Here is a 15,036-nt window from a genome sequence, read left to right as displayed (position 1 = left end):
ACATTAATGGCTGTGTTTAAATAGTTCTTAAGAGTGTAGTCTGCATTTTCCCTGGAATCCTCATACCCTTTCAGGGAGTTCTTGAGTCAACTGCTGCTGACAATAAAGGTAGTGACTCCAAACAGCACTAGTTGTCATTGTATTCTTCACTGCCTAAATCTAGTTTTAGGAATGTCCTTTATATGCATCATCAATTTTTTATCACATATCACTCATTGAATAGGCATCTTCATAGTATTTTATGTTCAAATGAAAATTACCAGTAGAGCACTTACTTAGCTGCATCTCACTCCACAAAATAGAGTGTTTTTTTTTTTGTTTTTTTTTTTTTGTCAAGGGAGAGAACATGTGTAATTTATGAACTATCAACTGAACTAGTAAATTTATTCAGAAATCACCATTCTTACTAGAAAAAGAAGAATGCTAAACTATTGTTATTTAAATTTTGGCATTTTAAATATTTTTTTCCTTTAAAAAATACAATGATCATATTATTTCATGGAAAAGGAGCTGGCATTTTTTGTTGGTGATAAAATTAGAAGTTTGAAGCAAAAGCAGAATATTAATTTTTTATGTGCCACCTTGACATTTTAGCACTTTATAATATTTCATGATGAGATTGCTATCACCTCTTAGAAGTTGTGAAAATTTATTTATCCTAATACTTAAAATGCAGTAAAGACTGCCTCTTAAATCATCTATGCAAACAGGTACAAGTCTGTTTGCCAACAAAAAAAGCTTGAGAAACAAAACCCAGATAAGTAAATATATCTCTGAGATTGTAATTTCTGTAGCCTTCATTGTATCCCATAAGTTTTGGTACTATGTGTTCTCATTGTCCTTCATTTCTAGAAATTTTGCAATTTCATTTTTTATTTCATCCACTACCCATTTATTGTTTAAAAGTGTGTTGTTCACTTTCCAGGAGCTGATGGGATTCCTGGTGCATGTTTGTTCTTAATTTCTAGCAATACAGCATTATGATCCGATATCATGCAGGAAATTATGTCTCTCTTCCTAAATATATGGTGGTAGGCTTTATTACCCAGTATATGATCTGTTTTAGAGAAGGTTCCATGGGCTGCTGAGAAGAATGTGTAGTCTATGGATTTGGCATGGGATGTTCTATAGATGTGAGTTAGGTCTAATTGATCTATAGATTTGTTGGGCTCCCTCACTTCCCTGTTAATTTTCTGTTTGGATGCTCTATCTGTTGCTGATAGTGGAGTATTGAAGTACCAAACTATGATGATGTTGGTGGTTATTTCTGTGTTGTTGTCAAATAGGTTTTGTTTTATGAATTGTGGTGCCCCTGTGTTTGGTGAATAAACATTGATGATGGTGATATCCTCTTGTTGGCTCATTCCCCTGATAAGTAGGAAGTGGCCTCTTTGTCTTTTTGATTACTTTTGGTTTGAAGTCTATTTTATCTGATATAAGTATAGCTATACCTGCTTGTTTCTTATTTCCATTTGCTTGGAATATTATTTGCCACCCTTTCACCCTGAGGAGGTATCTGTGCTTAGTGGTGAGGTGGGTTTTTTAAAGACAGCAGATACAGGGATCTAATTTTCTGATCCACCCTGTTAGCTTAGGTCTCTTGATGGGTGAATTAAGGCCATTAATATTTAGGGTAACAACGGTGAGGTTTGATTTAATCACTGCAATTTTGTGGTGGTTTATATGGTTTAGTGTTTTCATGGACTCTAGCTTTTTGTTCCTTCTCAGAGTTTAGTTCTTGTGACCTGGTTCTTGTAGACATTTTAGGCTGGTTATTTGATTCTTCTGTGTGGAGAATTCCCTGAAGTGTTCTCTGCAGGTTTGGCCTTGTGTTTATATGGTTGTAAAGCTGAGTTTTATCTTGGAAGTTTTTCTTTCACCATCTGTCATGAGGGATACTTTTTCTGGTTAGAGCAGTTTGTGTTGGAAGCCATAAGTACTTACATTTTGCAGTGTTCCATTCCAGGCCCTTCTGGCTTTCAGGGTTTCCATTAAGATGTCTGAAGTAATTCTGATGAGGTTGTCTTTATATGTAATGTGTTGTTTCTCCCTAGCTGATTTAAGGACTTTCTCTTTGGTGTTGATGATTAGAGTCTTAATATGTCTTGGGGAATTTCCCCTTTGGTCCAGTCTGTTTGGAGTTCTGTTAGCTTCTTGTAACTTGATGTGATGTTCTTTTGAGAAAGTGGGAAAGTTTTCTTCAATAATTTTGTTGGAGAAGTTCTCTATGCCTTTGGTCTGAATTTCTTCCCCTTCTGATACTCCCATGATCCAAATATTCGGATGTTTAAGGGTACCCACAGTCTCCTCATTTTCTGTTCATAAAAATTTTTGAACTTATTAAAACTTTTGGACTCATGAACTGTTTCTTCTGTTTTGTTTACCTTTTCTGAGTTTCTATCCTCTACATGGCTGACTCCTTTCTTGAGAGCTTCTATAGAGTTTTGGGGTTGTTCAATTTGATTTGCATTTCTACTGCTTTTTTATGTATACTTTCCAACCCTCTATCGAGTTTCCTTTCCATGTCATTTTCTGATTTTCTTAATGTTTCTTGGAATTCATCCTTGCATTTCTTGATGTCTTCATTGAGATTAGCCAGCTGGTTATTGAGGTCCTTTTTTTTTTTCTTTGGTCTCTTTCAGATCATTTATCTGTCATTGGAAACCTTCCTGGTTCTTAACTATTAGGTCTAATTTAGGGAGGACAGAATTCATATGACTATCAGCCCCTTGTTGCTTTTCTTCAAGTTCTGCTATTTGCTTGGTCAGGGTTACATACCTTGCATCTTCATTTTTGGGTTTGATCCTATTGTTTCTTTTAAGTTTTGATTAGAGACATCCATTGTGGGTCTAGGAAATCTTACTGGATTTATTTGCATTTGATTTTTCAAGTTATTCCTTTTACTCTCTGGTCTGCCCATCACAGTTTAGGAGTCTTATTTAACTTAGGAGGAATTGTAGTCTACCCTTAAGTGTCTTCAGTGATTATTCATTTATATATCTGCTCCCACTAGTCTTCTGATGGCAGTGGGGCCTAACTGTTCACATGGAAGGAGCCTGTGAGGCTCTGGTGGGGGCCCAGCGACCTGATGAAGGGGCTTTTCGTTCTGTGATTCAGTGTATGGGACTGTGTGGTCAGGTGTCCCGAGGAGATAGAGAGTAAGGGGGATTGGGACAAAGCTGACTGGTGTTGTGGCTGGGCTGTGGAGGGTGGGAGAATGGGAATGCATGGGGGTTCCACAATGCTAAATGGTGAAGGGATGGGACATCAGGTTCCTTGGGACCCTGTAGCAGCAGTAGGATGGGATTGTTGGATCCTGTAACAGGACAAGGCATGGATATGGGAGTGCTGTGGGTCAGGTGATAAGCAGGAGTGGGTATGGAGGCACCCTGTGGTAGAAGAGCATAGGGAGAGAGGAAATCTAGCCTGCTGGTCTGAGTCCACACAATAAGTGGCAGTGGAGTGTGGAGGTCCCTGTTGTGTGTGTGGGGCGGGGGAGGGAGTGCTAGCCTGCTGACCTGGGTCCCTATAGGGAGGTAGGGGATGGCGGTGACTGGGAACATGTTCTTGTGTGGAATTCCCTGGGTGAACACTAGCCTGCTGCTGGCTTAGGTTGGCTCACTGGTGTGGGGGCAGTGGCTCATGGGACAGTGTTCACATGTGGAGGTCCTCTGGGAAACACTAGCCTGCAGACCTGGGTCCATGCACAGGAGTGGGGGGCATCAGCGAGAGGGAGATGGAATTCACTAGTGTGGAGGCATGCTGACCTGCTGGCCTGGGTCTCCTTGCCTGTGGTTAGTGCAGAGGTACCTGCTGCTGGGATTATGGCTAGGACAGCTGCTTGAGGGGATTGGGGGACTGGTGAGCTAACCCATAGTGTGGGAATCAGTAGATTCCCTGCTTTGCCCCTCTATGTCCTCCCACTGGAGGTTCTATTAGAGTCTGCTTACACTTAGATGACCCAATGAGCCCTAAAGGTTTTGTCTTTCCTTCCCTGGGAGGTGAGGCACAGTTAGGTGGACACCATCTTGACCGGAAGTGGTGATTGTTTAAATTAATAAGAATTCTTAGAGTTTCAGTAATATCCTTTTCAAGTTAAAATCTAGTAAAAATGCCATCACGTGACAAAGTCATTGATATTATCTCAGATAAGATCTATATTGTTTCAGGGTTCTATATTATTTGGACAAAATTTGGAATTCAGACTAGATCTGAGGCAATAAAGTAGTATAGTAGAAGTTTCAATCTTTCAGTTATTTCAGTGCATGAATATTGGTTGTGATCTGCAAAGTGTATGATAGGGTTTAACTTCAAAGTTTCTCTTTCCTCCAGTGATTATTTCATACTACAGAAAAGCCTACCTTTTTAAATAAGTGGGCACTCTTGTTTATGCACTGTCAGTGTTTTGCTATTAGAAATAGTAAAAACAGGGCTGGAGAGATGGCTTAGTGGTTAAGCGCTTGCCTGTGAAGCCTAAGGACCCCAGTTCGAGGCTCGGTTCCCCAGGTCCCACGTTAGCCAGATGCACAAGGGGGCGCACGCATCTGGAGTTCGTTTGCAGAGGCTGGAAGCCCTGGCGCGCCCATTCTCTCTCTCTCCCTCTATCTGTCTTTCTCTCTGTGTCTGTCGCTCTCAAATAAATAAAAATTAAAAAAAATAGTAAAAACAAAAATGGGAGTAAACATTTTGAAGCTCCTGTAGCAGTTTGATGTAGTAATTTTTATATCCGTTGGATCTATGTGCTCAAAAATGATTTTATTTTGTATGGCTTTTAACTTTTAATTTTCTAATTAATTCATTTAATTATATTTTATAAAAGGACAATATGAGGAGATGGCTCAGTGGTTAAAGGTGCTTGCTCGCAAAACCTACTGGCCTGGATTCAGTTCCTAAACCACCCACATAAGGTCCATACAAAAAGTTGCACAAGCCTCTGGCATTCATTTGCAATAGGAAGTAAAGATTTTTAAAAAGAACAACCTGCAATTGATTGGCAAAAGGAGACCAAAACACTGGTTCTTTTACTTAGAAAGTGAGAGAAGCACTGTCCTGAGTAAGCCTGAAAACTCTTTCCCTGAAGTAGCCCTTTAGATACAATTTAAAATTTTACCTCCAGAACAAAAATCCATCCCTCTCATTACATATATGACAATAGGCCAATGAGTGCCTGGTCCCTTTATGAATAAATCTGTTAAAATTGTACAAAAAATAGTACATTTTGCTGATATATATCACATGGATGATACAGAATGAAGGCTTTCAAGGCATACTTTGTGACAGAGAAAACACAAAATATTACTTAACAGTTAAGACCTGCAATTTTATGTAAAATAACTTAGTTACTTGCATTTTTGTTTATTTTTATTTATTTATTTGAAAGCAATGGACAGAGAGAGAGAGAAAGAGACAGATAGAGAGAGAGAAAGAATGGGCGCACCAGGGCCTCCAGCCACTGCAAACGAACTCCAGACGTGTGCGCCCCCTTGTGCATCTGGCTAACGTGGGTCCTGGGGAATCGAGCCTCAAACTGGGGGTCCTTAAGCTTCACAGGCAAGCACTTAACTGCTAAGCCATTTCTCCAGCCCAGTTACTTGCATTTTTAATTTAAGCATCACTACATGCTTAAAACTTGTAAGGGTTAGGAATACAAAGTGAGGAAGAGACTAAGTGCTACTTATTAATAAAACTATCTCTTCTTAAATATACCATCTTATAGACTGTATTCATATACATTCTTATAAAGAAGGCTTTGGGAACACAGCTTTTAATGAGCTGTGATATTTATTTGAATAATAAGATGTTATTTAACCTTACTTGGTAGCTTTAGAATCTAATATTATTTTATTAAGATAATTCACCATCTTAATTCTTTTAAATGATGGAGAACCTAAGCATTTTCTTTATTTCTTATTAGAAAATAATATGCTAGATAACTTCAATAACAAATTAATAAAAACATTCACAGTTACAGCATTAGTTTGGTCTTTACTAAGATTTCAGAATCATTTATAATAATAAATATATTTGCAAAGAGAGAGAGAGAATGAATATGGGTAAAACAGAGCCTCTAGCCACTATAAACAAACTCCTGATGCATGTAGCACTTTGTACATCTGGATTTATGTAGGTGGGTACTAGGGAATTAAGCCCAGGTCATTAGGCTTTGCAGGCAAGTACCTTCACTGCTGAGCCATTTCTGTAGCCCATGGCAATAGAATCTTAAAAGGAAATTTTGCCTCTAATTCATCTTTCATTTTATTACTGATAACTCACATCACCACCTTCTCTGAGTCCCAGACCATATGATCTACTTTTAAAAGTTTACTTTTTTAAGTAATATCTATGGAGAGTGTAATTTAATGAACAAAAAAGAATGTGAGAAAATGATGAGATTATAAGTTATAACAATAAGTAAACATGTTATTATAACATTATAAAAATGTAAGGGCTTAGTCAGGCGTGGTGGCACACGCCTTTAATCCCAGCACTAGGGAGGCAGAGGTAGGAGGATTGCCGTGAGTTCAAGGCCACCCTGAGACTCCATGGTGAATTCCAGGTCATCCTGGGCTAGAGTGAGACCCTACCTCGAAAAACAAACAAGCAAACAAACAAAAAATGTAAGGGCCTAGGCTAGTGTTAGTGTAGGTAGAGAAGAAGAATGACTTCATCCTGACTTTTAGCTGCTTGGGAAGTGAAGTACATTGTTATGTATACTCACTCAATTGTAGTAGTTCCTATCTCAGTAATTTAAACCTGTAACAGCCCTTAAAAACAAAGTGCTTGATTTGATTATAATTTTTTTTCTCCAATTTCCTCTACTAGGTTTTTCTTGTTAGGAAGAAGACTGGTCCTGATGCTGGGCAGCTCTATGCAATGAAAGTGTTAAAAAAAGCATCTTTAAAAGGTATTATATTAGACAATTTATTAACATAACATTATGACAAAGTTTGTTTAAATAATATGCTATATCTGACCTATATAAGATGATTAAATATAATTTTATTATATCATTAGTAATTATTGCACTTTTCTTGTCAAAAGTGATACTTCTAGGATCTGATCATGAACATGTACTTGGGTAAAAATGTAATAACAGGAAATGCGACCCATGCCATACAATTCAGTGTAAACTTTCGTTTTCATTAAGGTATACTTTTTTTCAACATTTTTAATGCTACCTGTTTTATCTATGTGTTGCACTTAGAAAAAGCACAGACAATCACAATCACTTATATCATATTGGGGTAAAAATACAAGTAAGGCCAGCACATGCTTGTAATTTTAGCATTTTGCAGGTGAAGATAGGAGGATCAGGAATTCAAGAGCATCCTCCATATATGAATATGAATTACTTGGTAGCTTTAGAATCTAATATTATTTTATTAAGATAATTCACCATCTTAATTCTTTTAACTGATGGAGAACCTAAGCATTTTCTTTATTTCTTATTAGAAAATAATATGCTAGATAACTTCAATAACAAATTAATAAAAACATTCACAGTTACAGCATTAGTTTGGTCTTTACTAAGATTTCAGAATCATTTATAATAATAAATATATTTGCAAAGAGAGAGAGAGAATGAATATGGGTAAATATAATTCATATAGAGAATTAGAGAACACCTTGGGTTACATGAAACTCAAAAGCAAACAAAATACAACTAAGCTCAGTTTTAATTAATAAGTTAACTTACATGACTTAAGGCTAATACATCATAAATAAGTATTATAAAAATACCTATGTATGCCTTCTTTATCCCCTATTTGTATCTAAAATAAAACTCTTAACTTCTAAAGATATTATTATCTAGGAAACAGTTATAACACTTGAACACTTAGGAAATTATACTTTATATATTTTTTATTTTCTACTTTGAATGGTAAATTATTGATCAGATCTTCACTGAATTAATCAACTTGTATTTTCCACCCTTGTGTAATTTTTAGTTCGTGATCGAGTTCGGACAAAGATGGAGAGGGATATTTTGGTGGAAGTTAATCATCCATTTATTGTCAAATTGCATTATGGTAAGTAAACATTTTCTTACAGAATTAGATAATTAAGATGTCTGGCATTACGCAATATACTAGATAATACTGTAGCTAGAAATAAATACTTCAAAATTATTTACCATATTCAAAATTATAAATACATTTATCTGAAATATGCATTGATATCTGTCTTTAAGTTGTATTTCATTGTCTGTGTTGGCTGATATGACTAAGATGACAAGAATATGTCTTCATCTTGTTTGACTAGTATTTCAGTTGTATTTGTGTGTGTATTTTTTCATTATTGTGGTGGAAGAGCAGTAATATTTCTGTGTGAGACTATACCTCCAGTGGCCATAGACTATGAATTGTTGTAATAATTTACGTAAAACCTTCACATATCTGTTCAAAATGATATGAATCTTATTTTCAAGGTGTACTTAAGAATCCCACGTGGTTATAGTAGTGTGTTTGAACTATTTCTTTTGCATTTAAAAGAATTATCTGTAAGAAGCAGAAAGCATAATGGAAAAATATATTAGTTTTAGAGTCATATATTTCTATTTATGAGTTATGTCTATATGTAGAAAATATTATATAGCCTAGCTTTTCTAGGCAATAGGTAGGTAGATATATAGATAAAATTAATTCACTTTTACAGTTTACTTTGCCTTTTTGTGCTCTTTAAGCATATAAGATACTGATTTTAGTCTTTGTACAACCTTAAAAATCATGTTCTTAAATTTTAACCAGTTATATTAAAAATTTCACAATAAATTATTATCCATTACTTTCAATATTTTGTTAGTCTAATGGTGTTAAATTCATAGTATTTAATAACTTCTTTGGAGCTCTGGTATGTGAATAAATTATTTACTTAACATCTTTTATGGGCAAAATATGGTACTAAATGAACTGTACCATAGAAGGGAAATAGTCTGTGACAGCAAGTAATATATCATCTATAGGGAACACAGATATGTAAATGAATTAATGTACAAATTAAAATTAAGTTGGTAACATGAAAGAAGCATAATATTCAATGAGACCTCAAAATCAATGGTAAATAATATTCGGGGGAGATCAAGAACACTGTATGGAAATATGAAAAGGGAGATGTCCTGGAAAGCTTAGTTTTGAGCTATCTAAAATGTAATAGATAGTAGGAGGCAAAGTTCAATCAGTCACAGTAGAGCGTGATAGGTTATTAATCAAAAAAATTTTCATGGTGGAATTTTTTTTTAATATTTTATTTTTATTTATTTATTTGAGAGTGACAGACAGAGAGAGAGAGAATGGGCACGCCAGGGCTTCTAGCCACTGCAAATGAACTCCAGATGCATGCACCCCCTTGTGCATCTGGCTAACGTGGGTCCTGGGGAATTGAGCCTTGAATCGGGATCCTTAGGCTTCACAGGCAAGCACTTAACTGCTAAGCCATCTCTCCAGCCCATGGTGGAAGTTTTTAAATAAAGCCATATACAAAGTTGATTATGTTCTGGAAAGGAACTTATAGCTATTTTAAATACCAGATTTAATTTTGATACTATATTATCCAACAGTGGACCATTTTGATATATCATTGTTTTATACTGTTTAATGATAAAATTCTAAATGTTAATTTAAAAGTACATTAAAGTTTTTACACATTTAATATTATTCTGTTACTACATTATAATTTTAATTAGCATTTCAGACTGAAGGGAAGCTGTATTTAATATTGGATTTTCTCAGGGGAGGTGATGTCTTCACAAGATTGTCGAAAGAAGTAAGTATCAACTTCTAAATTTTTTTGGTATTCTTTACTGAAACAAAACTAAATTAAATAATTTTTCTGCAGAAATGTAAAATCAAAATTAATTTTCATATAACTGAATAGCCTTTAGTGATAATGACATATTCTGTATTTATCATTTAGTATATCTCAGTGTGTTACTACTTTTTCTCTTAGATACAAGAGCATTCTGAATAACTGGATGAATTAGATAGCAAGCCTAGGACTTTGGCTACTAAAGCTACCTAAATGCCTCTCAGAGTAGTGATTAATTCATTTCTAAATAGTTTTATTAATGTATAATTTACATGCAATAAAGTGCACATTACAAAGTACACAATTTGAGACATTTTGACCTTGTTTTCAACTGTGAAACAATAATTAAATAAATAATTACCATATCTAAGATATACAAAGGTTTTCTTATGTTCCTTTGTAATTCATTCTTCCCACTCTAAGCCTACTGAACTCACTGTCTGTCGCTGTTTGGTTTGTGTTTTCTAAGGAGTTTATATAAATCAAACCATAAAATATGTATTATTTTTGTCTGACTTAAATTAGTATAATTATTTTTATTCATCCATGTTGTTGTATGCATCAATAGTTCATTTATTTTTCTTAGTAAGTAGCAGCACCCACTGTATGGATGCACTATGTTTTGTTTATTCACTTGTTGATGGATGTTTGAGTTGTTGCAGTTTTTGGAAATTACCAATAAAGCTGCTGTAAACATTCATGTACAAATGGTTGTATTGACATGTTTCATTTCTCATGAATAAAAACTTAGGATTACATTGACTGGGTCACATGGTAGGTGAATGTTTTTATTTATAAGTATACTACCAGATTGTTTTCCAAAGTGGTTATATAATTTTCATATCCCCACCAGCAGCATGTAAGAGTTGCAGTTGTTTCGCATCCTTGCCCACTTAGTATACCACTTTAGTCTTATTTATTTATTTTACATTGTAGACATCTGATTACTGAATACTGATGTCTGACTGTGGTTCTAAATTTCATCACATTAATGAATTAAGATATTGGGCATCTTTTGTACACTTATTTGCTATCTGTCTTCTTTGGTAAAGTGTTTATACCTTTTGCCATTTGGGATTGTTTTCTTATTGGATTTTCAGAGTTCCTCATATATTTAGACATAAGTCTTTGCTCATATAAGTTGTTTGAAAACAAATCTTCTTCTTGTTTATAATTTGTCTTTTTAATCTCTTAGTGATATCTTTTGAAAAGCAGAGGTTCTTAATTTTGATGATATCCGATTTACAACGTTTTTGTTAATTTTTAATATTTTGATGTTCTATTTAAAAATGTTTGCCTAATTCCCGTTGAAGATTTTCTATATATTCTAGAGGGTTTTTTAGCTTAGGTTTTAAATTTGTGTTTCTAATCTACTTTGAGTTCATTTTAGTATATGGCTACAGGTATATGTTGAACCTTTTTATGGCATAGGGGTGTCTGGCTCTAACATCATCATTTGGAAAAAAAATAATGTCCTCTCTTCACTGAACAACTCGTATTTTCACTGAAAATCAGTTTTTCATATGTGAAGGTATTTCTGTATACTCTATTCTGTTCATTAATTCATTGGTTCACCTTTCTCATAGTATCACTCTCTCTTGACTAATCTTTATAATATATCTTAAAGGCAGTTATTGCGATCCTTGTGCTTTGGTTTTCTTTTTGAAAGGTGTTTAAGCTTTTCCTCATCATTTGAATTTCTGTAACAATTTTAAATCAACTTCTCCCTTTCTAAATAAAAAAGTTTGCTGGGATATTGAATGGGATTATATTGAATCTATAGGGAGTTTGTGGATTATTGACAGTTTAAAATTATTGAGCTTTTCCCTAAACATAATATCTTTATTTAGTTAGGACTTTTTAAATTTCAGGAATGATTATATTTAGTATATGGATCTTGTACATATATTGTATTTTTAATGATATCATAAGTAGAATAGTTTTCTTAATTTAAAATTCAGATTAAAGGGGAACTAATTGCTTTTTGAGCATGTATTTTTAATCTAGTACAATTTATGCATGACTTCTGGCAGTATAAGTTTAGATTTTAAAAGCTTATAAGTTTTTTTTTAGCTTTGCATAAGGTCTTTTACTACTTTGCATTATAGGTATGATTTATTTCTATTTGTAAACTGTATTTTTATTTGTTGAGACCTGGAGAAAGAGAGAGAGTGGGGGAGGGAAAAAGAGAAGGCAAAAAATAAGTAAGTATAAGGGTAAGATTAAGACTAAAAGTATAAGGGAGGACAAGGGCCTCTTGCGACCACAAATTCTAGATGTATATGTGCCACTTTGTGCATCTGGTTTTATGTTTAGGTACTAGGGAGTCAAACCCAGGCCAAAAGGCTTTTCAAGCAAGTGGCTTTAACTACTAAGCAATATCCCCAGCATCATTTTTTTTTTAATTTGTAACCTTTTTACATTGGCTGAAATTTATAATCTGATACAGAGTAGAAATACTGGGAGCTAAAACTCTTTCATTTGTTCTTGTTGTAAAGAAAGGAAAAGCTTAATTTCACCATAATGTTTCCAGTTCAGTATAGGTATTTTAGATGTACATTTTAGACTAAGTTGCCTTCTCTTATATATTGGTGAAAGACTTTTTTTTCAGTGGATCTTAAATTTTGTCACTTCTATTTTCTGAATTTACTAAGATGATTGTTTTCTGCTTTGGTTGTTTAGGTAGTAAAATATATTACCACATTTTAAATCCTACCTAGTCATCATGTATTTTATCCCTTTTGAATATCATTTGATTATTTTTGCCACAAGTTTGTTAGGATATTTTGCGTTTTTTCATGAAGAATATTTAATTAATTTTCTTAGCTTTTTTTTTTGGGGGGGGGGGGGCTCAAATTCTGGTGTAAAGAGTAATTCTGGCTTCCAAATTTGTGGAAGTGTTTAAGTGGTAAATGTTAATGATTTATAGAGTTAATGTGCGAGGCTACCTGAACCTTGAAGTTTATTGTTTTACATATTTAATTATTTATTTGAGAGAGAGAGGGAGACAGACATATATAGAGAGAATTGGCATGCCAGAGCCTCTAGCCACTGAAGACCGACTCAAGACACATACTCTACTTTGTGAATCTGGCCTTTTTGCTTTTTGTGTGTACTGGGGAATTGCTTGCAAGCAGCTTAACCACTGAGCCATTTCTCCAGCTCTTGGAAGTTTCTTTATGGAAAGATGTTTAATAAAAATATAATAAGATGTGGGACTATTCTTTCTTTTTGCATGAGCTATAGTAGCTTGTACCTTTTACAGAATTTACTATTTTTATCAATTTATAGATATAAAGGAATTTATTGTATTCCCTCATTTTTTCATGCCTATAAAAATCCTTATTTATGTTACTGCTCTCACTCCTGATGTTTATGTTGTTTATGAATTCTCTTCTTTGGCCCTGCCTCACTTTGCTAGAAATTAATAAAAATTTTTAAAATATTTTTAATTAATCGATTTATTTGACAAAGAAGGAGGGAGAGAGAAAGAGAGGGAGGGAGGGGGGAGGGAGGGGGAGAGAGAGAGAAAGACAATGGGGACACTAGGGCCTCCAGCCACTACAAACAAACTCCTACGTGTGCACCCCCTTGTGCATCTGGCTAACATGGATCCTGGGGGAAAAGAACCTAGGTCCTTTGGTTTTGCAGGCAAACACTTCACTTTAAGTACTAAGCCATTCCTCCAGCCTGAAATTAATCAAATTTATATTTCATTTAGGATCAAGTATTTGACTTCATTGATTTTTCTCTGTTATAATTTCATTGCCCATGTCATTATATTCTGCTTTAGTCTTTACTACTTCCTTTGTATTTACTAGCTTCTTTTTTCCAGTTATACAGATAGAACCTTAGATAATGTAGATGTTTTGGGCTACAAATTCTCATCTAACTAGTGCTTTGATATTGTTCCACCTATGTTATGTGGCTTTTTTCTTAGTACAGCATATCATATAATTTACCTGTTTCTTTTTGAGTCATTGAGTGTTCTTAAATGTGCTTATTTACAAACATTTTGTCATTTCCAGATATCTTTTGAATGTTCATTTATAATTTGATGTCATTATATTTCTAACGTATACTTTGTAGGACTTGAATTTTCTTAAATATGATTATAGTTGCTTTTCTCAGACTATGGTATGTTTTATGTTTTCCATGTGTGTATGAGATGAATGCTATTGTTAGATGATGGGAGCTTTTATAAATGTGTGTGAGATCGATTTGTTAATAGTGGTTGCTTTATTAATTGAAAGTTTGATATATAATAACTATATGGGTTTAGAAATTTTTGAGATAGCTTGTAATCTTATAATTATAGATTTGTATATTTATTGACTTTCTGTCAATGCTTGTAATCTTATAATTATAGATTTGTATATTTATTGACTTTCTGTCAATGCTCATGGGTATTTTTTCTTGATGAGTTAACATCACTTTCATCTTTTTGTTTTGTTTTGTTTTGTTTTGTTTGGTTTTGTTTGGTTTTGTTTTGTTTTTCAAGGTAGGGTATCACTCTAGCCTAGGTTGACCTGAAATTCATTATGGAGTCTCAGGGTGACCTCGAACTTACGATGATCCTCGATGATATTCCTACCTCTGCCTCCCGAGTGCCTGGAATAAAGGAGAGCATCACCATGCCCGGCTTCACTTTCATCCATTTTAATTTAAAATTTGCATTAATACTAATATAACTGGCTCTTTTTTCAAAATTAGTATTAGCTTGGTATATCTTTATATCTCAATTTTAAACTAATTGTGATTTTATATTTTAATATGTGGCAATTAAGGAAGTATATATGGGTTTTTTCCATTGTTTTGCATTCTGAAAAAGAAATCTGTGCTGTTTAATTGGAATATTAGACTTATTATATTTAATATGATTATTGGTATGGTAGTGTCTTGCTATTCATTTGCTTTTCAGTTTTAATTCTTCATTTGTCTCTGATTTTGATTGCCTTTTAAATTAATATACATTTTATAACTTCATTTTTGTTGCTTCTGTTAGTTTATTAAAATCATAACATTTTTATTTTGCTATTTTGTCATTCGTCTAGGGTTTATAATGTGAATCTTTGACCCAGGATCAGGGAACTATGGTCTTTAGCACAAACATAACAAGTTGCTCTTCTTTATAAGAAGTTTTAAGTGTATTTAATTACTGTCTATGATTTCTATCATACCTCAGTGGCAGCATATTTGCAGAGCCTTTTTATTAAAGAAATGGTGTCACTA

General features: G+C 34.0%; 1 protein-coding gene across 5 annotated transcripts in view; it reads left to right on the top strand.

Annotated features, from left to right (window-relative positions):
• Rps6ka6 (ribosomal protein S6 kinase A6) overlaps nucleotides 1-15,036 on the top strand; it is a 112,577-nt gene that overhangs the window by 45,582 nt on the left and 51,959 nt on the right. For all 5 annotated transcript variants that reach the window (XM_004669599.3, XM_045140810.1, XM_045140811.1 and 2 more), the window contains 3 exons: nucleotides 6,823-6,904; nucleotides 7,950-8,030; nucleotides 9,683-9,762. In XM_004669599.3, the coding sequence (XP_004669656.1) occupies nucleotides 6,823-6,904; nucleotides 7,950-8,030; nucleotides 9,683-9,762 (243 nt within the window). The remainder of the gene's footprint in view (nucleotides 1-6,822; nucleotides 6,905-7,949; nucleotides 8,031-9,682; nucleotides 9,763-15,036) is intronic.

This window comes from Jaculus jaculus, chromosome X (assembly GCF_020740685.1).
Source record: "Jaculus jaculus isolate mJacJac1 chromosome X, mJacJac1.mat.Y.cur, whole genome shotgun sequence".
NCBI lineage: Eukaryota > Metazoa > Chordata > Mammalia > Rodentia > Dipodidae > Jaculus > Jaculus jaculus.
The sequence above is the reverse complement of the archived record's forward strand: the minus strand, read 5'-3'. Positions and strand labels throughout refer to the sequence as shown.